Raw genomic sequence first — 26,570 nt, 5'->3', positions numbered from 1 at the left:
GGGGTGAGGGGGACGACCAGACCATGGGCCCAAGCCAGGCTGAAGGCTGTGTCCCACACAGGAGTGTCCCCTGCCCCACTCTGGCCTCTGCCAATGAGGAAGGACTGTGACTGGGGAGGGCAAGAAGCCTGGGCACATTTGAAAGTCTAAGCAGGGGCGCCTGGGTGGCTCAGTGGGTTAAGCCGCTGCCTTCGGCTCAGGTCATGATCTCAGGGTCCTGGGATCGAGTCCCGCATCGGGCTCTCTGCTCAGCAGGGAGCCTGCTTCCCTCTCTCTTTCTCTCTCTCTGCCTGCCTCTCCGTCTACTTGTGATTTCTCTCTGTCAAATAAATAAATAAAATCTTTAAAAAAAAAAAAGAAAGAAAGTCTAAGCAGAGTCTGTCAGAAGAGCCTCTCTCCCTGCCCAAGGGGTGGCGGGCAGTTCAGCGACCGGGCACGTGTTCACCGAGACCTGCCGTGTGCAAGGCACTGTTCTACGTTCAGGCCAGCAATGGGAAGCCAGGTTCCTGTTCCCACAAAACTACCTACTGGTAGATAGAAACAGCTCAAAACATAGAAACAGATCATTTCAGATGGTGAGAAAATCCACGAAGAGAGTAAATCCGGGTAAAGAGATAGTGAGTGTCTTTGAGAAAAACTACTGGAGATACAGTACTGAAAGACGTCCTCTGGTGGCTATGCCCCATCTGAGCTGAGCCCTGAAGGACGAGACGGACCCAGTTACGCCCAGCTCTGGAGCCAGAGGGGCTCCCCAGAAGCAGCCACAAGAGCAAAGGCCCGGCTGTGACATCAGCCTTCTATGCTCAAGCACCAAAAACAGAAGACGTCCCAGTGAGCCCAGTGAGATGGGGAGGGCAGGTTCACTTGCCCCGCGGGTGAACACTGGAACCTGGAAAGCTTTTAAAACTCCCGATGCTGGGGTACCTGCATCGGCGTGGCGCCAGCGGAGGCAGGATCCAGGCACGGCAAGCCAAGCCCACACAATGGCTCAATGGGTTGAAGCCTCTGCCTTTGGCTCAGGTCATGATCCCGGAGTCCTGGGATGGAGCCCCATGTCAAGCCCCATATCGGGCTCTCTGCTCAGCGGGGAGGCTGCTTCCCCAACCCCCCACCCTGCCTGCCTCTCTGTCTACTTGTGATCTGTCTGTCAAATAAATAAATAAAATCTTTAAAACAAAAACAAAACAACTCCCGATGCCTCACACATCCCGAGATTCTGTTTCTTTGATCTGAAGTGTGTCCTGGACACGGGGAGTTGAAAAGTTCCCCAGACCATGCTACTGCACGGCCCAGCACAGGTACCACAGCAAGGCCCGGGGACCCCCGACAATGTGGGTATCCGCAGATGCCTGGAGGCCTTCCCCCAATGCTCCAGGCCCGATCTATAAAGGACCCAACGTATAACAGGACTTGAGTTGGGGACGGAACCAAGAAAACGAAGCAATCCAAAGGAAGAGAAACAAAGAGAAGGGACCAGGGAAATACAGAAAACGTGATGAAGCAGACGGCCCCAAAGGATGAGAGATGGAGGGAAAAGGGAAAGCACTCGGATTCCTTTGCAGCTTGTGGCTACAGCATGATCACAGACTCGTGTCTGAACTCTGAAGTCTAAGATGGGTCCCACTGTGCTGAAGTCAAGATGTGGGCAGGCCTGGGCTCCTCCTGGAAAACCCTGCCTTCCTCCTCCGGCTTCTGGAGACCACCCACTCCCTGTGCTCATGGCCCCTCCCTCAGCCCTCCAAGCCCACGGGGGGACTGAGGACCTACCGCACTTCTCTCCCCTGCTGTCCTCCCCTTCAGGGGTGCTTGTGATCACGCTGGACCCACTTGGATAATCTCATGATTCCAGACTCAGCAGATCAGCAGCCCAAATGCCATGGGCAAGCTTTATTCCTCTCTGCCCTGAGAAGGAACGCAGTCACAGGTTCCAGGAATTAAGACGTGGACGTCTTTGGGGGACCGGGACTCTGGCTAGCACAACATGAAAGCCATTTAGCCCATAGGTTTGGGTCATGTTTGCTGTGTTTTGCTTGTGTAGCTGTGGGTTTTATGAGCGCTGGGCCGGGAGGTTCGTTCTGGGATAAGGATACACGGGTTTATTTGTGTTGGGTTATCAGGGTGTCCAATTTGAGTGTCTCCCCAGTAAGTATGGAGCGGAGGGAAGGACCAGGATGCCTGAGGGCCGCCTGATCTTTATTGTGTTTTATCTTTATGACGTTTATCTCCAAGCGGCTGCCCCATAAAGGCTTACTGCTGCCGGACTGTTGTTCTCATTGACAAGAAAGCTAATGACAGGCTGTCTCTTTGCGTGTTTTCTTTAAGTACGTCTCTCTGTCCCTGAGTAATACTGGCTGTCCGTCCCAGTGACATTCAGCGTGCACAGGAGTATCTGGGCATATCCGTGGCGCCGGCACAGTGTGAGTGCCTCTGTCCGTAAGCGTGGGCGCCGTGGGGAATGTGCACGGGCGCGTTTGCTCAGCGGCGCCTGCGATCACAGTCGTGGGCATCTGGATGTTTACTTCTTCACAAGGCCTCCAGGGGATCCTCACAGAGAGGCCTAGCGTGAGGCGGGCCTGGCCAGGAACTAGGGAGAGGGTCGAGATGGAGGTGAGGGCCGGGAAAACACCGAGAAAGCATCTGGAATGGAAGAGGCAGAGGGCGGAGTCACAGCAAGGGCACAGATCAGATCTGGTCTGGCTGCACTCCTGCTTACTCCCTTGCTGTGGGAGCTTGGCCACGCCAGCTCTCCCCACGGCTGTTTACCAAGAGATTTGAAATAGATAACCCCTGGGTACGTCCCAAAGACGGGGAGAGAGAGACCCGTGGAAATGGAAACATACACCAGGAAAAATGGGAAGAAAGAACTAGAGAGACATAGGAAGAGAGTCCTAAGAGCCGCGCTGGGAGCCAGCCAGAGGCAGGAGTGTGGGCGCCTGCTCCCCACCCTTTACCCCAAAGCTTCAGACTGTTCCTAAGCCCTTAATAGGGAAGGCAGGAAGACGGAGAGAGCCGCCTGGATGACAGCACACACCAACATGAGGCCTGCGGAGCCCCAGGAGCCAGGATCCCGGCGTCCGCCCCCGGCCCCCAGATGTAGGTGTGCCGGCCACCTGTTATGACTCACACCCTGGCGATGCGGGCACCCATGCCAACAGCGAGACTGGGCCCCTTGCCCACCCGCACAGCACAGGCCCGGGGGAAGGGGAGATTCAGGCCCCGGGAGGGATGACGAGGGGCTGCCCTCCCCACCGGGCGCCGCCTTGCCCCAGGAGCGCCCCCTCCCGACCACCCCCTGGCCTGGAGGGCCCACGAGTCCTTTCCTCCCGCCCTCCTCCCCCAAACCCTGCCCGGGAAGCCGGAGAACCAGATGAGCTGTTACGCAAGGCCTGTTTACCCGCCGCGGGGGCCTCCTCCTCCCTATAAAACCCGACGCGGCGGGGAGCGCGGCGGAGCTCGAGCCTGCTGGAAGGCAGCGAGGCTGTCCCTGGAGGGCGTCAGGGCAGCGTCCAAAAGTTCATGCGCCGGCCGGAGAGAGGGTCCCCCAATCCGCCAGCAGCAGGCGTGGTTCGCCGAGCGCGCGCTGGGAGGCGGCCGCGGGGGTCGCGGAAGGGTGGGCGCCCGGACGCGCGCTCCCCATGGAGGCGCCCGAGCTGGGCCCGGGGCTGGTGGAGCGTCTGGAGCAGCTGGCGACGTGCCCGCTGTGCGGGGGCCCCTTCGAGGACCCGGTGCTGCTGGCGTGCGAGCACAGCTTCTGCCGCGCGTGCCTGGCCCGCTGCTGGGGCGCCCCGCCGGCCGCAGGCGCCCCGGCGCCCCCCACCGCCTGCCCCTGCTGCGGCCAGCCGTGTCCCCGCCGCAGCCTGAGGTCCAACGTGCGGCTGGCGGTGGAGGTGCGCATCAGCCGGGGGCTGCGGGAGAAGCTGGCTGAGCCCGGGGCCCGCGCGGGGAGGCGCAGAGGGGGCCGCATCCCCACCATGGGCTGCCTGGATCCGCACGGAGAGGTAAGGCAGGGTCGCGCGTCGCGGATCCGCGGCGGCTGCTGGAAGTCCGAGACCGGGCTTTCCGGGGGCGGGGCCCTCATGGAAGTTTAGGCAAAGAATGGATCTGAGACAAGCAAAGAACGAGGGGTCGCGGGCCTGACCCCAAACCCCTGTAGTGCCGTGAGAGTTTCCAGGAAGGACAAGGGGAAGGAGCCTGACACTGTACCCAGAGGTCGGAGGGCTGGACGGCACGCAGGGCCTCCGGAGCCCTCGGCAGAGCGCGGGAGCTGCGGGGGACGCGGAGGGACGCCGCTGCGCGCGGGGGAGGTGGGGACCCGGAGAGAGTCCCGGAGGGCGCGGGGCCTGCGCGGGGCCTGCGCGCCCAGCGGGGTCAGAACCAGCGAGCGCAGAGCGAGAACCAGCCGGAGTGCAGGGCCAGGGAAGGAGGGTCTGTCAGGAGGGCGCGAGGGAGGGAAAGCAGATCCAAACACCCCGGGAGCGCAGAGGGGTCAGCCGCGGGCTCGGCCCGAGCCGCGCCGGGCGTCCTCCGCGCCTCCCAGGGCCCCTGGCGGGGGCGGCGACCGCTGGAGGCCTGGCGCACGCGCCGCGGGGACCTCTGGCTCCTGCCCCTCATCCCATCCCGCCCCCCGCCGCGCCCCTCTTCAACCAGCCCCATTCCCTTGCCCGGCCCCCCAGGCGTCCCGGATTCCTGAGCTGCTTCTTCCCAGCAGCCTAGCCGGTCTCGGGTGTTGCTTGCACACTTTGAAGTCTACACAGACCTAATTAGTCCAGGTGTAATTGGCATAATTAGGCAAATTGCCTTAACTCTCTTCCCTTCGGCACCACCCCGGTCTGCTCCAGTCATCCCCAAGGGACCCTGACACGGGCAGGTGGACGCTGGTATTTGGGGGGCGGAGCATGCGCTGCTCCTCCTGGTTCCCACGGTATCCTGCAGATCCGCAGGACGTCTGGGACACATCCAAGTCCAGCTGCCTCTTTGGCCAGTGTGACGGACACAACGCAAAGGGCCCAATAAACGCCCCCGGGCTTTTATGGCAACAGGGGAAGCAGCTTTGTTAGAAGGCTTTTATGTACCAACTCTTAGCCCCAGGCTCTGGGTGTTTGGTCTGTCTGATGGATTGATGGACAGGAGGACACCCTCTGGAAGGTAGACAGGGCAGGGGACCACGGAGAGAGACAGAATGAGGCTGAGGGAGGCATCAGCAAAGGTAATGACTCTGGGAGCTAAGTGGGGGCAGAAAAAAGGCCTGGGCCGGGCTGGGGAAGGGAAAGGGGGGCCTTGAGGAGGGGGAGGGAGCAGTAGATGACGATGGGCAGGAAGGATGGGCCGTGAGAGGGGACAGAGAGGCAGCGAGATCACTTTGAGAGGTGACAGGGAGCTCACCGACGGAGATCCAGCTGCCTGGGGGAGGGGAAGAGGGCCAGGGGTCCTGAGGACAAAGCCCAGGGCTCACATCGTGTTTTCTTCTGCCCATGCCAGGATATAAGGAAGACATGGAGAAGGTGAGTTCCGTCTTACCGCCCCTTCCTTTCCACTACGGGCCACCACGTCCATCACCTTTTCCATGGGCTCACAGCCCCACTCACGGACAGGTTTCTTGCTCCGGGGAGTGAGTGGGGTGAGGGGAGGGCAGCCGACGGCAGAGGGCGTCACCTGATTGCCTGACCTTTCTCCCTCATCTGTGCAGACTCGATGCCCCAAGACCCAAGTCATCTAACTCAGATGATGACCTCCCCGAAGATTACCCGGTGGTGAAAAACATGCTCCACAGACTGACGGGTGAGGAGGGCAAAGGGACCGCACCGAGGGACGGTGTGTCTCGGGCTTGCTTCCTTTTCTCTCTCAAACCTGCTCAGGTCTTCTCTGACGTCTGTATTAGTGTCCTAGGGCCGCTTAGCAGAGCACCACATACCGAGTGGCTTAGACATCAGAAACTTGCTGTCGTGGTTTTGGGAGGAGAAGTTGGCAGGACTGCTTCCTTCGAAGGCAGGAGGGTGAATCTGTTCCCTGCCTCCCTCCTAGCATCTGGGAGCCTCAGGGGTTCGGTGGCCCGAAGACGGCCTTCTTCCTGTGTCTTCTTTACATGGTTTCTCCCGGTACTCATTAGTCTCTGGGTCCAAATTCCCTCTTCTTATAAAGACTGCAGTCATATTGGACTATGGCCTCCCCTAATGCCCTCATTTTAACTTAATTTCCTCTGTAAAGACCCTATTTCCAACGAAATTCACATCGTGAAGTGCTGGGAGACTGCAGCACACCTTCCGGGGGGCACACGACTGGGCACATAACGGTGTCCTCAGTGCCCACAGCCCAGCGCCCTACTCTCCCAACAAACAAAGCACCAGCCACTTCTGCCCTGTCCCATTACTCCTCTCCAGGAGACTTCCCATCTCTCTGAAGCTCCTGGGGAGTGCCCTCTCTGCCCACTACCAGAGCTGCCCTCTGCCTTTTCTCAGCTGCCAGAGGGGCGCCTGACTGGCTCCATCTGTGGAGCCTGTGACTCTTGATCACAGGGCTGTGAGTTCAAGCCCCATGCTGGATGTCGGGATGATTTAAACATAAAATGTTAAAAGTCAACAAAAAAACCTGCCAAAGATACTCCACCATCTTGATCACCCACCGTCTCCCCCAACCCCGATTGCTTCTAGCACCCCCAATTCAGAAACCTTACCTCAAACGCAAACCCCACACACAGCCGCGAATACTCGGGTCCCTCTGGCTCTCACCGCTGTCCCTCTCTCTCTGTCCCATCTTCTGAAAGCAGCAAGCTGGTCCGTTCCCACCTGCCCTTGGGGTCCCAGTGTCTGTCTGTCCTTCCCTTGCCAGCCACCTTCCCCACCCGGCAGACCCAGCTCCAGGCCCACCCCGGACAGAGCAGAGGGAGGTACCAGTCCTTAGGCTTCCCTGCAAGCTGGACTGGCTCAGCTTCTCCCCACCCCACACACAAAGGAGAGGCAAGCTTTCCTTCCGCCTTTGCACCCTACCCACCCCCCACGCTCACCACAATCCTTGTCCAAACCCAGATCAACACAAGCAGAGCGTGGGTGCAGGCTGAGAGCTGCCCGCGCCCTCCCTTTTCTAGACCTTGCCCCACTTAGGCTTCTGTGGCCTCGGGCGCTGCCGCGAGGCCTCCGGGGTACCCTCTGCCGCACACCGCCTGATCCTCCCGCCTCGGAGTCGGAAAGCCCCTCAAGCCCTCCTTTCCTGCCTGTCCCCACACAGCCGACCTGACCCTGGACCCTGGCACCGCCCACCGCCGCCTGCTCATCTCGGCGGACCGCCGCAGCGTCCGACTGGCCCCCCCAGGGACACCCGCGCCCCCCGACGGCCCCGCGCGCTTCGATCAGCTCCCCGCGGTGCTGGGCGCACAGGGCTTTGGGGCCGGCCGGCACTGCTGGGAGGTGGAGACTGCCGAGGCGGCCTCTGGCCCGGACTCCTCCGGGGAGGATGAGGACGACAACGAGAGCCGCTACGCCGTGGGGGCGGCCGGAGAGTCCGTGCGTCGCAAGGGCCGCGTGGGGCTGTGCCCCGCGGGGGCGGTGTGGGCCGTGGAGGGCCGCGGCGGCCGCCTGTGGGCCCTCACGGCTCCCGAGCCCACTCCGCTGGGCGGCGCCGGGCCCCCGCCGCGCCGCATCCGCGTGGACTTGGACTGGGAACGTGGCCGCGTGGCCTTCTACGACGGCCGCTCGCTGGACCTGCTCTTCGCCTTCCAGGCGCCCGGGCCCCTGGGGGAGCGTGTCTTCCCGCTGCTCTGCACTCGCGATGCCCGCGCCCCGCTCCGCATCGTGCCGGCCGAAGGCTGAGACCCACCCACACCCGCCGCCAGCGGCCTCGTAGGCGCCAGCCAGGCCGTCCGCGCTCATCCACACAGCCTCAGTGTCCACATCCACACCCAGGGCCGAGTTCGGACGCGGTGGCACCGCCACCTCGGGCTCCTTCCTGCCTCACCTCTCCCGTCCGGCCTTATGCTCGTCCACACCCGGACGCTGCGGCAGGACGGACGCAAAGGGCCTTACTGCCTGCTCAGGCCTCTCCCCGTCTGGAGGAAACGCACAGTCCTTCTCCACAGCTCGAAGCCTCAGGCCTCCCTGACCTGTCCAATCTGAGCTCCCTCTTCAAGACTCTGGCCTGGGTCCCAGGGCCTCCTAGGATGCTTACTAAGCTTTCTGAGCAGGGGGCAGGCCGCCCTACTCCATGAGGCCTGCTTTCCATGCTCACAGCCTTTCCCCCTTTGGAACCTCCCCGAGACTCCCCCTGTAAGGAACCAGTGGTGCTATCGCTCTCTCCTCTACTGGGAATGGCCTGGACACCCAAGCTGCTCCTCATCTACGGCTTCACATCTTTCTCCGTATGTATAAATGGGCCCATATTTAACACGTTTTGTGATGCTGGGTTATTTATTTTGTGCATCTGTGGCAATAAATGAGATCTCAGTGGTGGTATGTTTTTGACTCATCTTTGCAACTGTGCATGGCAAGAAGCCGCGAAAATGATGCCAAGATCCCAGTAAGGAGTGGGGAGGGCTGAGAGCTGGACATCTGGGCTGGCAGGAACATCAAAGCCTAGGAAGGAAGGGGTAAGAGTGTAGTATAGGGGACATATCCCCATCTCTTTGCTCCCTCTCTTTTCCTTCCTCTCCTAGGGACCCAGGGCCCTAACACTATGCTGGGTCTGTCTCTGAAGCCAGAAGACAGAGGAGACAGTGGGCTCTAAGTGACCAGTCTTCAGGATGGCTTTGTTGGAAATCCTGTATCCTATGAGAAGGGTGAGGAGAGGCCACCACTGTTTCCTTTCCCATGTCCCATTAACAGGGAGAAAGCAAAGACCCCTTTCCCAACTCCTCCGGAGGGCAGGAGAAGGGAAGGGCTGGAGCTCCCTGAGAGCCCTGAGGTCTCCCACGAGGCCTCCCATCCCACAAGCAAGGACTAGAAGTTCCAATTATATAAGTCCATTCCTGGAAGCGCTCAGAGCCAGGGTTAACAGGCACAGCTGGGACAAGACTGCCCCCAATCTGACTGGGACCCCTGGCAGTGAAAGCTAGGGCTGCTGAAAACCCAAGTTAAGTGCTTGGGACTCAAGGGGAGAATGCAAGGGGCCAAGCTAACTGCATCCCAGGACAGACAGTTTGGCAGTGAGAACAAGGGCGACAGACCGGGACCTAGGCGCCTGGATCCCTGGAGAACAGAGGATGAGTACTGGGAGGAGAAATGAGTGCTGGGGGAACCCAGAAGTCTGGGTTCTGGAGCAGCAGCAAGTCAGAATTCCAGGATCTCTGCCTACCCTCCTCTCCCCCTTCCCTCCCTCAGGCAGAGGAGAGAGGAGGAGGGGCTGGAGGAGGGACCAAACCATGGGTTTAGTCCCCAGGTAGCCACATGAATACATTCAGGGCCAGACAGACACAGGAATGGTGGGGGACAGAGGAATTTAGTGCTGCATTGGCCCTGGAGGGGGCTGGGAGGGGTCAGGAGGCTGGGGAGGGGTGCTGGGGCTCGGTCCTGGGGTTGCACGACGCCGTCCTTTGCGGTGGCCCCGTACACAGTGTGTATGACCACAGCCCTCCTCTTCCTCCTCATCGCTCTCCGTGGAGCTCTCGCCAAAGGCCCGAGGCTTCTCGTAAATACAGCAGCCTGGATTTGGAAGGAGGAGCCCGGTAAAAAAGGAGCAGAAGTTAGGACGGATGCACAGTCGCTTCCACTCCCATGGATCTCAGTAAAAACTCCTACTCCCACCATTGGCTCCTTCTCCCTTCCAGGATCCCGCGTCCCCAGGCCCACCCCTGGGGCCGAGGCGCCCAAACCCCGGTCCTTTCTGCCAGGAACCCACCGCTCCACTTCTCCCGGCTCTGACACCTCCTGCCTTCAGGCCTCGGCCTATTCCCACCTCGCTCCCTCTACTTGAACCTCGTCTCCCTGAAGCCAGGAACAGGACCGCAGGCTGCGCCAGAGCACGGTGGCTGCTGGTGGCCGACGATCACTCACATTTTGATGAGCGGCGGCCCATGTGTTCGTTGTCCACAGTGTCACTCGTCCACTCTACCTTTTTCTCTGGCTTCCGTTTCCGAAGCTTGATGGTCAGGCTCCGGTTCTCCTGGAAGGTGAAGAGGGACGGGCATACCTATCTAGCTCCCCGAGGCTGATCTTCCCCACTCCCTCCCTGGGGGCTCCTCTCCTCCAGGCCCCAGGGCAAGCAGGGGCACAGACATGGCAGCAGAGGAGCTGCATGCTGGGAGGGGACAGAACACTACAGGCCTTTGCCCTCCAGGAATCCCTGGGGATTCGAACGTTCTCCATGACTGCTCGGATACAGAGAAGACACAATTTGGAACCTATGGAAGGTCCCAGCAACTCTTCAAAAGAAAACATAACCCTCCCTGTTTCTCTGTCTTCCTCCCCAAATCATCCCTGGTGGGACATTATTCACTCAGTCCCCCATACCCGCGCTTTGATCTCCTTTTTCCCAGACCTCTCTCAAGCCTGCGACCCCCTTCCTGCCCACCTACTCCCTAGCACCCTGGCATCTCTATCATTTAAACGCCCTTAACCCAGGGGCTCTGAAGCCCAAGACACCTCTGCCCTTTGAAAGCAACTTAACCTGTTTTTTGCAAAAATGCTACTCCTTTCTCTATTTTCATCTGTTCTGATTTCTCACAATACTATCTCCACCTCCTCCGTCTGGTTCGCTCATTTCTTCTGTTTCCCTTTAGAGTCACCCGTTCAACAAATACTTATTGACAAGTGTGCTTCTGGGCAAACTGCCCCCCAGCGGGCCTCCAGCCGTGCTTTCTCACAGAACCTTCATGGTCCCCAGGCACCTCCCTCGCTCCTCAGCCCCCTACGTCCTATCCTTGGGTCTCCCCACCACCCCGGGCAGCATCCCCCACCCCCGCAACCGCACTCGGACCCTGCTCCGTGTCCCCACCCTGGGCAGCATCACCCACATTCCACTCGGACCCTACTCTATGTCGTCTGCCCGGGCAGCATCGGCTGCATCCCCACTCGGACCCTGCTCCATGTCCCTTCTCTGACTCCCTATTCCCTGTCCCCACCCCGGGAGGCCTCCCCCGCACCCCCGTCGGACCCTGCTCCGTGTCCCCACCCCAGACGGCCTCCCCCGCACCCCCGGTCGGACCCTGCTCCGTGTCCCCACCGCGGGCGGCCTCCCCCGCACCCAGGTCGGACCCTGCTCCGTGTCCCCACCCCGGGCGGCCTCCCCCGCACCCCGGTCGGACCCTGCTCCGTGTGCCCACCGCGGGCAGCATCTCCCGCACCCCGGTCGGACCCTGCTCCGTGTCCCCACCCCGGACGGCCTCCCCCGCACCCCGGTCGGACCCTGCTCCGTGTCCCCACCCCGGGCGGCCTCCCCCGCACCCCGGTCGGACCCTGCTCCGTGTCCCCACCGCGGGCGGCCTCCCCCGCACCCCGGTCGGACCCTGCTCCGTGTCCCCACCGCGGGCGGCCTCCCCCGCACCCCGGTCGGACCCTGCTCCGTGTCCCCACCCCGGGCGGCCTCCCCCGTACCCCCGTCGGACCCTGCTCCGTGTCCCCACCGCGGGCGGCCTCCCCCGCACCCCCGTCGGACCCTGCTCCGTGTCCCCACCGCGGGCGGCCTCCCCCGTACCCCGGTCGGACCCTGCTCCGTGTCCCCACCGCGGGCGGCCTCCCCCGCACCCCCGTCGGACCCTGCTCCGTGTCCCCACCCGCGGGCGGCCTCCCCCGTACCCCCGTCGGACCCTGCTCCGTGTCCCCACCGCGGGCCTCCCTCCCCCGCACCCCCGTCGGACCCTGCTCCGTGTCCCCACCCGCGGGCGGCCTCCCCCGCACCCCCGTCGGACCCTGCTCCGTGTCCCCACCCCGGACGGCCTCCCCCGCACCCGCACTCCGACCCTGTTCCTCGCCGCCGGGCCGGCCTCCTGCACCATGCCGGCCACTGCGCAAGTCCCGCACACCGCGCACGTCTCCCGACCCCAGGGGTCAGCCCGCTCCGCCCCGAGCCCCGCCGCTCCCGCCCGGCCTCTCCCGAGGACCCCAGGAGCGCCGCCCCCCGCCTTTCTCACGGGCTCGGTTGTCACGGTAACCGTTGTCTCAGTGACGGTCTCACTCAGCCCGGCCCCTGCCTCGGCCATGGCTCAGGCTGAGGAGAGGGAGGAGGGGAGGAAGGGGGAGGAGACGCCCTTCCCTTTCTCTGGTCTCTGGGGTCTAAGACAATCGGGGTCGGGTTCGGAGTAGCAGCCAGGATCCTCCGCCTTCGTTTCGACCCCCTCCTCCCGGGCCTTCGCCTCCCCGCCCCAGGGGATAACCTGTCCAACCCCACTTCCGGCTCTCTGCTTCCGGGTGTGACGCACTCTGGAGGTCCCCTTTTCCCTTCCGGGCACTAAAGGCGCCTAAGCGCACGCGTCGCCAGAGTAGTTCCGCCGTCACGTGACGGTGCGCAGGCGCCGCAAGAGGCAGCCCCAGAGTTGACGGAAGCGGCCCTGAGCGCCGGCAACAGGCGCACGCGCAGCGGAGGCGCTGCGGGGGGGGCGGTCCGGAGGGGCTGTGGGCGGGGCGCGGCACGTGGGCGGGGCTGCAGGGCGTGGCGGGGCGCGCGGAGGGTGCACCGCGCCCCGCCGCTGAGGCCCACGCAGCGCCTGCCTGGGGTTCGCGGCCTCTCGTGGGAATGGGGCTCCGACCGCAGCGGCAGGTGCACGCGCCTGCTCCGGGGACGGCTCCGGTCCCGCGGGGGTCTGCGGGCGCCGGGGCGGTGCAGGTGGCGCCTTCTGCTCGGGCTGTCCGCAGAGCGCGCCCAGGAGCCCCGCCCGGTCGGCTGCGGCCTGGCGGGCGGGACGCGGCACGGCCCGCTCCGTCGGCGGGGGCGGGACGGGGATCCGGGACCGCCGGCACTGCCGTCCCGCAGGAGCACCTGCCAGTGTCCCAGAGGCAAGGAGGGTGGGTGCCGGGGGCCGGCAGAGCGCAGCGGCTGCGAGGCGGCTGGGCGGGGCCGCGTGCGGTGCGGTGCGGGGCCGGGGCCGGCTGGACGCGCGCTGGACACACGCGCCGCTGCGCCCCGGATTTCGGACCCCAAATCCAGCGGCCGCAGAGCCCCGCCGGCCCACGCGTCCCGGTGGCCGGGGCACACCCGCACGGTGAGTCCGAGCTCTGAGCGTGTCAGGGGCATCGCAGCGAAGCAAGGAACGCGACACCAGCTCCCGGCGGGCATCCGGGACGGTTATTGGGCCCCGACTCCCGAGTGTTTCCCTTCCAGGGTTTGGACAGACTGATAAAGATACACCTCGGCATGTACAGTAAAACCCATTAAAAAAACACGTATCTCTCTGAAGTGGGATTCCTTGTATTTTTTACTCGCCCCCCATCTTTCTACACATGAATCTATCACAACGAATATATATTACATTTATCTCAACAGCAATAAAAAATTTTTCCAAAATGTCCAACTGTAGTAAGCACATACTGGTATTCCTTAGTATCACATTTTTTGTTGTCTAAGCTCACATCAAACAGATCTGGTTAAATTACTTGTTTAATCTCCCACTATCCAGATTCCTACATTTTGTTTCTCTAAACTCAAGAACCAAATAGATTTAGTGGTGGAATACTTAAAATTACTTTTTCTATTAGTCTCATTCCTGCCTCCATTTTTTATACTTTTTTTCTTTTACCTTCTCATATACTAATTTATATATATTTTTTGTAGCTGATATACTTATTGAAAGAACAGATATATCTATAAATTCATTTAAATTCCTTTTGGAACAAGACAGATTATAAATAATATACATATGTCTGGCATATACAGAAAAATAGAACTTTGATAAGAAACTCAACTAGAGTAGGTGTACTCTAGGGACAATGGTAATCCCCACATGATAACTTCCTTCTATGGGAGCAAAACATTGCAACTAGGATGAACAAAGGATCTTAAGAACCCAATATCCGTCACCATCCGAGGGAGAATTGTTGCGTTGCCTGGAAAAAAATCAAGAGTCTTCCTTCTCCTGGAACCTACAGAAAAAGAAAGGACTCATTATATTTTAATAAGCATAGAGGTCCTAGCCGTGTAAGAGAAGACATTCATTTGAAGAATCAAGGAGGGAGTTTTATTTAAGACATTGTGGAAGACTAGCTCCCCTCAACAATCCTTCATATTCAGACAACTAAAAATGCCGTATTAAAAATGTATCTAATGAACCATAATGAAATACCACCTCACCCCAGTCAGAATGGCTAAAATCAACAAGTCAGGAAACGACAGATGTTGGCGAGGATGCAGAGAAAGGGGAACCCTCCTACACTGTTGGTGGGAATGCAAGCTGGTGCAGCCACTCTGGAAAACAGTATGGAGGTTGAAAAAAGTTGAAAATAGAGCTACCCTACGACCCAGCAATCGCACTTCTGGGTATCTACCCTAAAGATACAAATGTAGGGATCTGAAGGGACACATGTACCTGAATGTTTATAGCAGCAATGTCCACAATAGCCAAACTGCGGAAGGAGCTGAGATGTCCTTCAACAGAGGAATGGATAAAGACGATGTAGTTCATACATACAGTGGAATAGTACATTGCCATCAGAAAGGATGAACACCCACCGCATCAGACACGGATGGGACTGGAGGGGATTGTGCTGAGTGAAATAAGTCAAGCAGAGACACACAAATACCACATAATTTCATTCATATGTGAAATATAAGAAACAAAACATGAAGATATGGGAAGGGAAGGAAAAACAGAACGAGATGAAAACAAAGAGGCACACAAACCATAAGAGACTCTTAACTATGGAAACAAACTGAGGGCTGCTGGAGGGGGGGGTGGGGGGATGGGGGAACTGGGTGATGGACATTAAGGAGGGCATGTGAGGTAATCAGGACTGGTCAATGACTTGATGAATCACTGAGCTGTGTGAAACTAAAAATAGACTATACGTTCATTAATTGCATTTAAATAAAAAGTGAAAATATATATATGCATTCCAAAATATATCTAATGAAATATAAAGTATATGCAAATGATATCTTAGGACACAAAGAGCCACGTGCCATTAGACAAAGAATGAAAAAAGAAAAGGGATAAACTGGACCTCATAAAAATTAAAAACTTCTGTTCATTTAAAAAAAAAAAAAAAAAGGCTGGACACCTGGGTAGCCCAGCGGGTTAAGCTGCCTAATCTTGATTTCAGCTCAGGTCATGTTCTCGGGGTCGTGAGACGGTCAGGCTCCATGCTCAGCAGGGAGAGATCTCTCTCCCGTCTGCACCCTGCCCACCCCCACTCTCTCAAATAAATAAATCTTAAAAAAACAAACAAACAGAACTATTCAGTGTAGAGATTACACACAGACATACATAACTCAACCAATAATGACTAAGGAAGTAAATAAGTAAAAAGAAAAAAAGCACCATGAGTCAGTTACCAGGAACAACAAATAGCAGCATCAGACCCACAACTATGGGTATCAGAATTATTAGACACAGGGGCGCCTGGGTGGCTCAGTGGGTTGAAGCCTCTGCTTTCGGTTCGGGTCATGATCCCAGGGTCCTGGGATGGAGCCCCACATAGGGCTCTCTGCTCAGCGGGGAGCCTGCTTCCTCCTCTCTCTCTCTGCCTGCCTCTCTGCCTACTTGTGATCTGTCTGTCAAATAAATAAATAAAATCTTTAAAAAAAAAAAAAGAATTATTAGACACAGAATATAAATACTCTTATTTAATATACTTGAATGTAATACATATTTTAAGAATAAAAGGAAGAGGGTGCCTGAGTGGCTCGGTAGGTTAAGCATCTGACTCTTTTAAATATATATATTTTATTTGACAGACAGAGATCACAAGTAGGCAGAGAGGCAGGCAGAGAGAGAGGGAAGCAGGCTCCCCGCTGAGCAGAGAGCCCGATGTGGGGCCCGATCCCAGGACCCTGAGATCATGACCTGAGTCAAAGGCAGAGGCTTAACCCACTGAGCCACCCAGGTGCCCCTGCATCTGACTCTTGATCTCAGCTCAGGTCTCAGGGTCCTCAGTAGGTGCCATGTGGAGCCTACTTAAAAAATAAATAAATAAAAGGATAAATTTATTTATTTACTTTTAAGATTTTATTTATTTGAGAGAGAACGAGTGGGGAGAGGGACAGAGAAAAAGGACAAGGCTCCCTGCTGAGCAGGAGCCCGAGGAGGGGCTGGGTCCCAGGACCCCCGATCAGGACCTGCTGAAGGCAGACGCTTAACTGACTGAGCCCCCCAGGTGCCCCAAGACAAAGCGTTCTTGGACCCATCCAAGGACCGGAGCTGCCCGGTTCTTGGAGTGACATGTGATCACTGCTCAGGAGAGAAGGGCTACCGTGACCGGTGCTTCCGAACACCACCTGCTGACCCCGGGGCAGTACTGGCCCTCGGTAGGCTCTCATTTCCTCTGAAGCACGTTACAAGGCTATAAGCAGATGAAGAAGTGTTCATTTTACAGGCCCCAGAGCTCCCTGTTGGCTGGACTGTGGAGACGGATGGGGCCAACGGAAATACCCGTTTCTTGGTCAGTGGAGACGCTGCGGGAACTGCAGCTCACCGAGGGCGTGGGGCGGGGAGGGTGCGCACCTGCAGCGGGTACAGGTGTAGAAGACCGTCTGCCCCTCGTCCGCGGAGCGCATCTGCCGGGTGTGGTAGGCCATTCCCTCGTGGCCACATCGAGGGCAGCGCCGGTCAACCTGGCCGGGAACCGGCGCGAGGACGGGTGTCAGCGCGCACGCCCCGTCCCGTCCCGTCCCGTCCCGTCCCGTCCGCACGCGGCCGCCCGCGGGTCACACCCCACCCGCCGCTTCCCGCCGGCCGTCACCGCTGCAGGTCCCGCCGCCGTCCCGACCGGGTCATCCGCTCACCACGGGTCCCTGGAACTCAGGCCCTTCCTCCGCCGGCGCAGGCGCGGCCGTCCCCGGCTTGTTGAACACGACGCAGCTGCTCACCGCCCTGCCCTCGAAGTCTGCGCGGGCGGCAAGCAGGGCTGTGGGCACCGCGCCGCCCGCCCCGCCGCCCCCGCGACCCCGCCGCCCGCCCCCGCCGGGACCCCGCCGTCCCCGCCGCCCGCCACCCCCGCCGCGACCCCGCCGCGACCCCGCCGCCGCTCACCTCGCACCGGGACGCGGAAGGCGCAGCGAACACAGGTGACCGTGTCCTGCGCCCCGGGCAGCGGCAGGACGGAGCCGCAGTCCGGACAGAAGTCCAGGTCCGACTGGAACCTGGAGCCGGAGCGCGCGCCGTCCATGCCGTACCGGACGCGGCGGGACGGACAGCGGCCCCTCCGCCGGACCGAGCGAGCCGCCGCAGCGCGAGCCCCGCTGCCCGCACGCGCGGGGCTCCGAGTCCGGACCCGCAGGCCGCGTGCGGTCCTCCAGAGCAGACGAGCGCGCCGGCTCCGCGCGGGGCGGGCCAGAGCGTCCGCCGCGCCGGCTCGCCATTGGCCGTGACGTCACAGTCCGTCGCCGTGCGCCGCGGAGCCCGCCGGGCCGGCCGCGAGGACGGTAAGGGGCGCGCGGCCTCGGGGCGGCCCCTCCGGGAGGAGTCCTCTGCTGGACGTCAGTGCTCGCTCAGCCGCGGGGGCGCTGGCCCTGGGAATCCCGCGGCCCTTTCCGGCTGCCGCAGCGGGGCCTCCGAGGCCGGGCAGGGGCTCTCCGCCGCCTCTCGGGGCCCCCGGTGCTCCGGGGACCGGGTCCATCGGGGCCTCCTCCGGGGAGGAAGCGGGGCGGGCGGAGGTGGAGGACGGGCCGGGCCTGGGGCTCCACTCCCGGGTCGAGGACAGGGCGGGCCGGCCGGCGTCCGTCGGGGGCAGCCGCGGTGCATCTCCCGGGACCCGGCCGGCCTTCGGCCCGCGGCCCGCCGGGTCGCCCGGCTCTGGCGCAGCCGTCGGTGAACGCTGGTCGTTCGGCGTCGCGCGGACACGTGGGGTTTCCCTAAGCCCGAGGGCCGGCACGCTCAGAAAACCACGCTGTGGCGTTCGTCGGGGACCGACAACTGGGCAGACCCCGTCCCGGGTGTCCCGGTTCCGTGCCGGCCCCGCAGCGCCGCCGACCGGGCAGCTGCGCGGAGCCGTCCGTGCCCCTCCTCGAAGGCCAGCTGTGGCCTCTGCCGGGGGAGGCCCCGCCGGGACGGACCGGCCGGACGGGTGGGGCTGGAGCGGCCCGCGAGCTCCCGAGAAGCCCCGTGACTCCCCCCGCCGGGCGCCGCTGGGTCTGTGCGGCCCAGGGAGGTCGGCTCCTCGGCCCGAGGCGGGCAGGCTGCACCCTGTGAGTCCCCCGTGAGAACGGAAGCTGAGACGCGCTGGGCCGCGCTAACTTTCCGTCTTCGGTTGGACGGCGGCCGGGCCTGCCCGCCCTGGTTGAATACGGCCCTGATGGGCCGCGCGCCGCGAGGCTCAGCCGCCTCCCAGCGCAAACTCGGTCCGGCTGTCTTTATTAAGCTGGGGCTGGGGCTGAGAACTTGGGAAACGTTAGGGGACCCTAAGGAGACCAAATGGCGAGGATGCAGTGAGAGTACACGGCTGGACCCGTGCGGGAGCCCAGGGCAGGCCTGTGAAGAGAAACCTGTGCCTCGGGACTGAATGGCAAAGGTTGCAGCAAAAAGACGGATACAGGGACGCCCGGGTGGCTCCGCTGGTTGGACGACCGCCTTCCGCTCAGGTCCAGAGTCCCGGGATCGAGTCCCGCGTGGGGCTCCCAGAGTCCCGGGATCGAGTCCCGCGTGGGGCTCCCAGCTCCACGGGGAGTCTGCTTCTCCCTCTGACCCTCTCCTCGCTCATGCTCTCTCTCACTGTCTCTCTCTCAAGTAAATAAATAAAATCTTAAAAAAAAACAAAAGATGGGTACAGTGTTATGGGGAATGTAGCAGAGAGAGATGCTCAAATTTGTGATAAGGGTAATCAGCAAATCGGGAACTTTGGGAACTTGGGTCAGTACTCTCATGTTCAGTACTGTGCTAGGCTCTGCATACTGAGAAAAGTAAGATGGCTGCGCTTTTTAAATATGAAAATAGATTCACATAGAGAAATGAGAATGTGCCTAAGAAGTCTGTGAGGTCCAATATTTCGTATCAGATTCATTCTAATACATTTGTAGATGTAAAATTTTTTTTCTTAAAGATTTTGTTTATTTGACAGATCACAAGTAGGCAGAGAGGCAGGCAGAGACAGAGGCTCCCCACGGAGCAGAGAGCCCGATGTGGGGCTCAATCCCAGGACCCTGGGATCATGACCTGAGCCGAAGGCAGAGGCTTAACCCACTGAGCCACCCAGGCGCCCCTGTAGTTGTAAATTTTAAGTTACACCCTTTCAGACTCTACATTTCAGTGTCAACATTTTAAAGGTGATAGAGGAATACAGGTATACCAGTGTAAACCCTGATTATTTTCCAGTGAGTTTTTGAGGTAATGGTTAAAAAAAGTTTTCAGAAGAAGACAGAAATCGTTGTTACAGAGACTGTTTCAGAAAGACTTGATAGAGAGTCAGGAGCTTGACTTGTGGAGGGGAATTAGCTGCCATTTCCTGAGAACTTCCCACATGTCAAGCGTTGTGGCAGGTGCTTTCATCTAATGTGTGTTTGTTCTTTATTACCCTGGGCAGCAGACTTTTGTTTTCTGTGTCCATTTTATAGATGAGGGAGCTGACTGACACTGTTGTCTGCCCAGAGTCCACACCTCAGAGGCAGTTCGATTAGGATTCAGATGTAGCCCTGTCAGGCTTCAAAGCCCATGCTCTTTGCCATAAACAGTACAAAAGGCCCAGGGATGAAATGCCAGGCATCCCCAGTGGCTTCAACACGACCTCACAGTAAACTCAGATTAGACCAGGGATGACACATAAAAAGTTGGCAGGCTTCACTTGTGTTGCCATCAGCCTGGCCCATAAAAAAGGGGGCGTAGCCACAAATTCCCACCCTAAGGTGCTGAGCAGGGAACAGTTTCACAGTGGATTTACGATGAAGGATAAGTGGCAGTATAAGGCAGGGAAGCAGAGGGGCGGGTGATCACATAATCTCAGAACCAAACATTGGAAGGCAGAGATGCTGTATGTGCTGATAGAGGCGGAGAGGGCCAGGGCCAAGAAGCTGCAGAGAGAGGAGGGACCGAGAGCTCTGGACTCTGGAAGTCTCTCGGAAGACAGAGGAGGCCAGGAGACAGAGCAGTCCAGCCCAGCCGAGCTTGCCCAGCGCCACACCCAGGAGTCTGCGTCTTCCCTCTCCCAGGCCCAGATTCCCGATTCCGAATGGTTCCCCTTGAGTCCACGGGAGATGTGCGAGCCTACTTTCTGTGAAAGGATTAGATGCTGTTGTTAAATTCCCCGGAGGAGGAGATCCTCACAGCAGGATCTCTCTTCCCGAGGGGACATACCCCTGGCGTTGACCAAAACAGTTGCTTACCCTGGTTCAGTCGGTATGTGAGTAGATAGTTTCTGACACCTCCCGCACTCTGATCTACCTCTGTTTTCTCTGTCTTCCAGTCTGGCCTGGGCGAAAACCTCTACAGACCCTAGGATTGCTGTAGGTCAGCAGTCCCCACTGGAGAAAAAAATCTTGGTAAATAATCTTCACGTTGTACAGTTTGGAGTTACTAGGAGAAGGGGCCTTAGGCTTCAAATCCTGCTCAGGTGACCCCTCCCCAGAGGGTGTCTACCCTGGCACATGTGTTTAGCTATATCCATACTTGCAAAACAGAGTATTATGTTCAAAATGCCCAATACTCTCTTTTTTAAAAAGTAGTTACTGATGTCGGTGGTGGGTGATTCAACTCTGAGAGCTCAGAGTTTCGCCTGGGGTGATGGGAATAAAGATCACAATTGTTAAACACCAAAGTAAACAAGAGACTGCAAATCTTCTCAGTGTCACTGATGAGGTGCAGCTCCTGTTTAAATGTGTTTAAAAAGACGGTCACCTTATAAAATTCTGTGCCTCACTTTGACAGAATCTGGGTGGCGTGCATACAGCAGCGGCAAGACAGCTGATAACTCGGAAGTACCACGAGGAATATGAAACATTGTGCAGGGAGCAAGCTCTTTCTCTTGACCACTGGCTGGCCAAAGCGGAGTCTTATTATAATAAGAGAATAATGGACATGATGAAGGAGCAAGGGACAGGCCATGAAGCCAAGACGAGATTGGAGGGGAAGACGACCCACAGGCTCGAGAGACCAAAGCAGTATTACTTGGTTCCGGAGAGAGAGGTGAAACACATAGAAAGGCACATTCAGAGAGTGGGTCGGGTCAGAGAGTCTAAGAACAAACCAGGTAAACAATTACCACGGCCCCCTAGTGAGACAACGTTCCCCAAAATTGTGCCCGAAGAGCATGGTGTCCTGAGTGCCCAGAGAAGAAAGCAGGTAAGCGAGAGGGAACAGACGCAAATCGAAGGTCACCAGGAACGCATGCTTCGGGGGAGAGCGCTCACGGAGCAAAGGCGCAAGGAGAGAGTCTTGAGGAAAACCCAGAGCCAGCTGCCGACACGAGAGCGAGAGCGGCGCGGGAGGGCAGGGAGAGAGATGAAAGAGCTTGAAAGTGTGACTGCGTACCCCCTCTTCCAGCCTCGCGGTAGAAGCCGGATTAAAGTGAATATCCTCATGGAAAAGAATAGAGAAGAAGTGCCTGCCGTCATAAAACCACATCAAAGAAAATTCTTGACCATGCCACCCTTTCTGAGAAGCCAGATAGGAAAAATGAAAGACTAGTAGAGTTTCAGTGCTTTGAGAATAAAACCCCGTGTCTTAAGTGAACTCTTGTTTTTAGTACTAGTTCCCAACCGTCCCCGGAGTGTCTGCATCAGATACGGAAGTTTCGGATAGCTCTGGGCTAAAAACTCCGTTCTCTCGTGTTCCTGCACCTGGCGAATCCTTGACGTCGGGTGTCACCAGCCCGAATGCGGTTGAGCAATGACACTGAGGAAGGAACTGGGATCCGCCGCTGCGCAGGCCCTGCGCCCAGCCCACTGCGGCTGTCTTGAGGTTGCCGTAGGTCAGTCGGTGGTCTTTCAGTTCCTGTTTGTACGTTTCTCGGGGCTACTGACCGGGTCTTCCACGTCTGGCTTGTGCCCTACAGTTCGGTCTGTGTGAGGGGCTTTGAGAGCCTCCTGTGGGCCAGGTTTTGTGAGTGAATCAGAGGTCCCGGCCCTTGACTGGGCCACAAGTAATGGCATAGATAGCCCCAAACACTGCGTGTGCTCAGGGTTAGGATGGAGGCCTGTGCGGTGCTGTGCCAAGGAGGGGCCCCGAGCCCCGCCCGGCAGAGCCAGGAGGGCAGACACAGGACACACAGCCCATGTAAGCAGTGTCTTCCCAAGGTCTGGGTCCGCTCAGATGCAAACTGGACTCACCCTCCCAAGCATATGTCCCCCAACCCTCACTGATGACTCAGAAGACAAACGTGTGCACTGCGAGAATTTTCATCCCAAGCAGAATGAGATTTACGGATTTCCTTTCATTTCCAGTTCATTTTCTTACCATATAGCAAAACTTTGGGAAGGTAGGGGTGAGCGTTGGTGCACAGAGAATGAGTGAGGACTGCCCCAAGAGCATTCTCCGTCAGTTGTGGTCCCCACCCCCATCCCCATCCCCAGACCAGCAGTTCACTTGCTGGACATCGGCAGTGTGCCGCGGAGCGTTCCTGGGTGACGGGGCTCTTCTGTGCTCGCCCTCCACTCGCTGTGCTTCCTGCAGACTGTGTCTCTGGCCTTCCGTCTCCGTGTCCCGTGGGAGATCCTCTGCCCTGCACGGTTGTATCGCCCGAGCGCAAGGGGCAGGGGATGTGGAAACCCAAATCCGCGGGGCGAGGATAAGTCCCACATAACCGGGAGGCCCGTGACTCTTCCTCTCAGGGTCCTGAGTTCAAGTGCTGCACTGGGTGTGGATACAACTTAAGTGGTTGTTTACCACGAGGATTTTCAGTGCTGGACACATTAGTGAGGTCAGCTGCCCCCTCTTTCTCCTCCAAATCTAGTAGAAAAGCAACTGCTGATTGCAAGGCAGTTTCCCAGCTCATACAGCTATGGAGTAAAAGTCGGCTTTTGACTCAGTTCAGCTAACCTGACTCCATCATCTCTGCCTGACACACAGTTCACCCTTTATCTCCCGGACCCTGTATGAGCAGCACCGTAATTACCCCAAGCCAAGCACCCTTAAAGCCTGAGTCACACTTGACGCTTTTCTTTTGTCTTGTATTCTTTTAAGATTTTATTTACTTGAGAGAGAGCGAGCACAAGCAGGGGGAGCGGCGGAGGGAGAGGGAGAAACAGGCTCTCCGCCGGGCAGGGAGCCCGGTGTGGGACTCCCCCCGCAGGCCCCTGGGACCACGCACTGAGCCGAAGGTCAGGTGAGCCCGGAGCTTGTGCGGTTCTCACGGCGCTGTGGTGGCGCCCCGGCCTGTTGAAAGCACGAAGAATGTTTGCTGACTGCGGGGAGCAGAGCAGCGTCCAGGAGAGCCCGGCCCCAGAGTGCAAACTCAGCTGGTTCTAACCACTTCTTACCTCCCGGGTGCACAGTCAGCCTTTCTTGTATTTGAGTGGAGGCACTGATACATCTTTGTTTACTTGTTTTCTGATACCCCTCAGTAAAATTCATGACTTGATGCATCCCCTTTCTAGAACTTTCTCTGGTGCCTTCCTGTCAAGGCACCTGGCAGCAGCATAAACTAAAGTGTCATTCAGGTCTGAATAAAGGGTTCCCGGAGGAGGAGGTCAGGGAGCGAAGGTCTGCAGGGACGCTAGGTGAGGCGGCGGTGAGCTTTCTCTGTTACCTGCTGATGGAGAGTAGGTTGTCAGCCCTGAGCACGCTGGGACTTAGCCCCACAGAGTGTAGAGTTGTGGGGTTTGTTCAGGCCCGAGCATGGCCACATAGCAGCCGGTGTGGGTCTAGAACGGAGACAACAAAACTTTCCTCACCAGTTGTTCCAGTGGATAAATGAGAGGCTTTGTAGCATAGAAGGCTGTGATATCACGAAATGTCCTTCTACTGGTTTTCTTCCCCTACTGAGCTAAGAAGTGGAGTTTGTAGAAGGTGAAAATGGATCAGGAAATGCCACAAAGTATAAAGCCCCTGGTACCGAAGGTGTGAGACTGTAGCTCTCATCCAGCCAGAACCGTTCAAACAAGTCGCCAGAAAATGGGCTGGAGCCTAAAATAATCTTTAGGGCTATATTGGGAAAGGTCTCTGACGGTGACCAGCCCTGCCTGGTGGAGTGTGTGGCTGACCGCCAGCCCGTGCAGCCCCGTCCACAGCACCCCACGCCGCTGGCCTTGGGGGTGACCCCCACAGATTGATGATCACTCGACCCTGCTCTCACGCAGAGCACAGGCCTCCCTACCCGCGCTCTGAAGGAAGAGTGTTCCTGTGGAACCTAGCGTGAGCCCACGGACATCCGCCAAAGCCCGACCCATTTCCCAAACGCACCTGCCGCCCCATGCCGTTTCTGCGCCAGCTCACACAACTACCTGCTTTTCGTAACACAAGGACGTCTGCAGAGGGTTTTCGCTCTTACGAGAGAAGCCCCAGCCATGGTAACAGGTCTTCTGTACGCGTGCAGTGGGCTGACGCAAACTCTCCGAAAGCAGGGACATGAGGCCGCCGGGTGCAGTCAAATCGTGAGGCGGCAGCCTTGGGTAGCCGCACTGAACGGCTTAAGTTTGTAACTTAACTTCCAAGTTCGTAAGCAGTTGCCGAGAGAGGACAGTCGTGAATCTCGGTCTCCTTAAGTATTTGGGCAGGTTTAACGCAGGCAGCAAGCTGGGTGGCTGGCTTTCTCTTTGATCATGTTTTTACAGTGGTAAGTTCTGTCCCAAACGAGCCCTGCCTCAAACCATCACGCGGATTGATAAGGTGTAGCTCGAGAAGGTAAGAAAGCTGGGAAACCTGGGAGGAGCACGCCGGCTGGTAGTGTTTCCTCGGAGCGTTCCCACGTGAATGTAGCAGAAACTCCCAGGCACTAAGGTACAAGGGAGAATACACAGATACTGAGGGAAGGAGTTTCCTTCCTGTGGGTAGCAGGAGGCCAGGTCATCTGTTTAGAGGGAAGACAAGTCTTGAGGACTGGGTTCCAACTGGACCAGGGATCTGGAATTTCTTGTACAGACTCCAGGCAAGAGTCGGCCCCACAGGGATAATGTTGATCATAGGGATGAAAGCACAGGGAGGCCAGTCGAGGGTATCGGGATAGCACTGTGCGGGACAGCGCAGCTACCCCTGCGCTGAGCGCCGCGCCGCCTGCCGGGCGTGGGGTTGGTTGTCAGGTGACCGCTGTGCCCTGAGACTACTGGAATGTCACGGGGCAGCTACGCTCACGTTTAAAAAAATAATGTTGCCAAGTGTGATATGTTGAAATGTAGCAACGTCATGGTCACATGTCTTGTTTGCAGGCCTTAGAAACTTGCTTAGGTGAGTATCAAGAAAAAAAGAAAACCAGTAGAAAGTATCTGAAAACACTTTATGTAGTGGGCCTCACAGGGGCTCGGGACCAAGGCAGTAAGGACGCCCTCCACACTCTCGTCTCCTTGTCGGCTCGCTCCCGCTCCCTCTTTGCTCTCATAGTGGGGAGGGGCACCGCTCCTGTGCCAACTCTCCACCCAACGGCTTCAGCTGCAAGAGTTGGCTGCTGTTGAGCTGCAAGTGTCCTCCAGTTTCTCCCGGCTAACCACGCGACCGTGCTATTCCTTTGCACTCCTTCCAAGCCAGATCTCCTAGGAGGTCTGTAGAAGCTGCCTGCCTTCTGGCCCCAGTGCCCATCAGGCCCCCCAGGCCCCCTTCACCCGGTTGTCAGCTCCCCGCAGCTAAATCCAAAGGACTCTACGGGTAGAACGGAGCAAGGCAGAACCTGACAGGCACGTGGCGCATGGGCAGCATCAAAGAGACCTGGACAGCTGGAGGGTAGGAATCCGGTCCCTGGAAAACAGAAGAGCAAGGACATCAGTAGCCCTGACGGACAGGGAACCGAGGGAGCCCATTCAAGGAACTGCAGCAGGGCACCGAGGGTACAAAAGAAGCAAACAGAACACTCAGGATAAAAGACTGGGCCAGGAGTTTTGAAAGATGCACAAAACTGGCCTGCTGACTTGGGTTTCACTAGGGATGGGCAGCCACCAACCGAGAGTGAAGAAAAGCCCAAAATAGAAGCAGGAGACAGAGCAGACAATTACTATATCCCTCATGCTGAGTCAGGTATGTGAAACAGGACTTTGAACTCATTAAAGCATGTCTGATAGTATCTTTAACCATGAAAGTTGAAATGCTTGGAAATGGAGCCTCGGGATGTACAGTTTACAAGACTGGTGCGTGGTTTTATGTAGATCTAATTATACAGCCTTCCCCTGGATTAGCCTCACAAATTAGAGTAAGGATGAACGCCGTGGCAGCGTAGGCTTTCTAAAATTCACCTGCTACCTACTGTCAGTTCAAATAGTGAATCATCTGTACCTCATCTGTCATAAATCATATTTTTGTTCGTAAGCTCCTAGCAGAGGAGAAGGGTGGTTGTGTAGAGGGAGAAAATAAGACATATTAAGTGTCTGCCATGCATCAGATACAATTAACTTCTTCTTTGTGTCATCAGTACGTCTTGATTCCAGGGCAATCA

General features: G+C 58.0%; 3 protein-coding genes across 4 annotated transcripts; 1 reads left to right on the top strand and 2 right to left on the bottom strand.

The window, feature by feature from the left end:
- The first annotated feature begins 3,328 nt into the window (after positions 1-3,328).
- On the top strand, positions 3,329-8,441 carry RNF39 (ring finger protein 39). Its single transcript, XM_045073951.1, has 4 exons — positions 3,329-3,998; positions 5,479-5,501; positions 5,687-5,778; positions 7,222-8,441. The coding sequence occupies exons 1-4, from the start codon at positions 3,636-3,638 to the stop codon at positions 7,800-7,802; spliced, it is 1,059 nt and encodes a 352-aa protein (XP_044929886.1). The 5' UTR covers positions 3,329-3,635; the 3' UTR covers positions 7,803-8,441.
- PPP1R11 (protein phosphatase 1 regulatory inhibitor subunit 11) lies at positions 8,378-12,314 on the bottom strand. Its single transcript, XM_004781862.3, has 3 exons — positions 12,053-12,314; positions 9,978-10,086; positions 8,378-9,626 (listed from the first exon to the last, which is right to left on the bottom strand). Exons 1-3 carry the CDS (start codon positions 12,119-12,121, stop codon positions 9,424-9,426), a joined length of 381 nt encoding a protein of 126 aa, XP_004781919.1. The 5' UTR covers positions 12,122-12,314; the 3' UTR covers positions 8,378-9,423.
- POLR1H (RNA polymerase I subunit H) lies at positions 8,378-17,239 on the bottom strand. 2 transcript variants are annotated; one of them, XM_004781854.3, is made up of 7 exons: positions 17,102-17,239; positions 16,855-16,955; positions 16,574-16,683; positions 12,296-13,997; positions 9,978-10,086; positions 9,535-9,626; positions 8,378-8,561 (listed from the first exon to the last, which is right to left on the bottom strand). In XM_004781854.3, the coding sequence occupies exons 1-4, from the start codon at positions 17,235-17,237 to the stop codon at positions 13,973-13,975; spliced, it is 372 nt and encodes a 123-aa protein (XP_004781911.1). In that variant the 5' UTR covers positions 17,238-17,239; the 3' UTR covers positions 8,378-8,561; positions 9,535-9,626; positions 9,978-10,086; positions 12,296-13,972. The 2 variants fall into 2 exon arrangements, with proteins under 2 accessions (XP_004781911.1, XP_044929887.1); XM_045073952.1 differs by lacking the exons at positions 8,378-8,561; positions 9,535-9,626; positions 9,978-10,086; positions 16,574-16,683 and having other exon boundaries at positions 12,370-13,997; positions 17,102-17,125.
- Positions 17,240-26,570: the final 9,331 nt, after the last annotated feature.

The sequence above is a fragment of the Mustela putorius genome, unplaced genomic scaffold (assembly GCF_011764305.1).
Source record: "Mustela putorius furo isolate JIRA1106 unplaced genomic scaffold, ASM1176430v1.1 tig00537295_pilon_pilon_pilon, whole genome shotgun sequence".
Classification (NCBI taxonomy): Eukaryota; Metazoa; Chordata; class Mammalia; order Carnivora; family Mustelidae; genus Mustela; species Mustela putorius.
The sequence above is the reverse complement of the archived record's forward strand: the minus strand, read 5'-3'. Positions and strand labels throughout refer to the sequence as shown.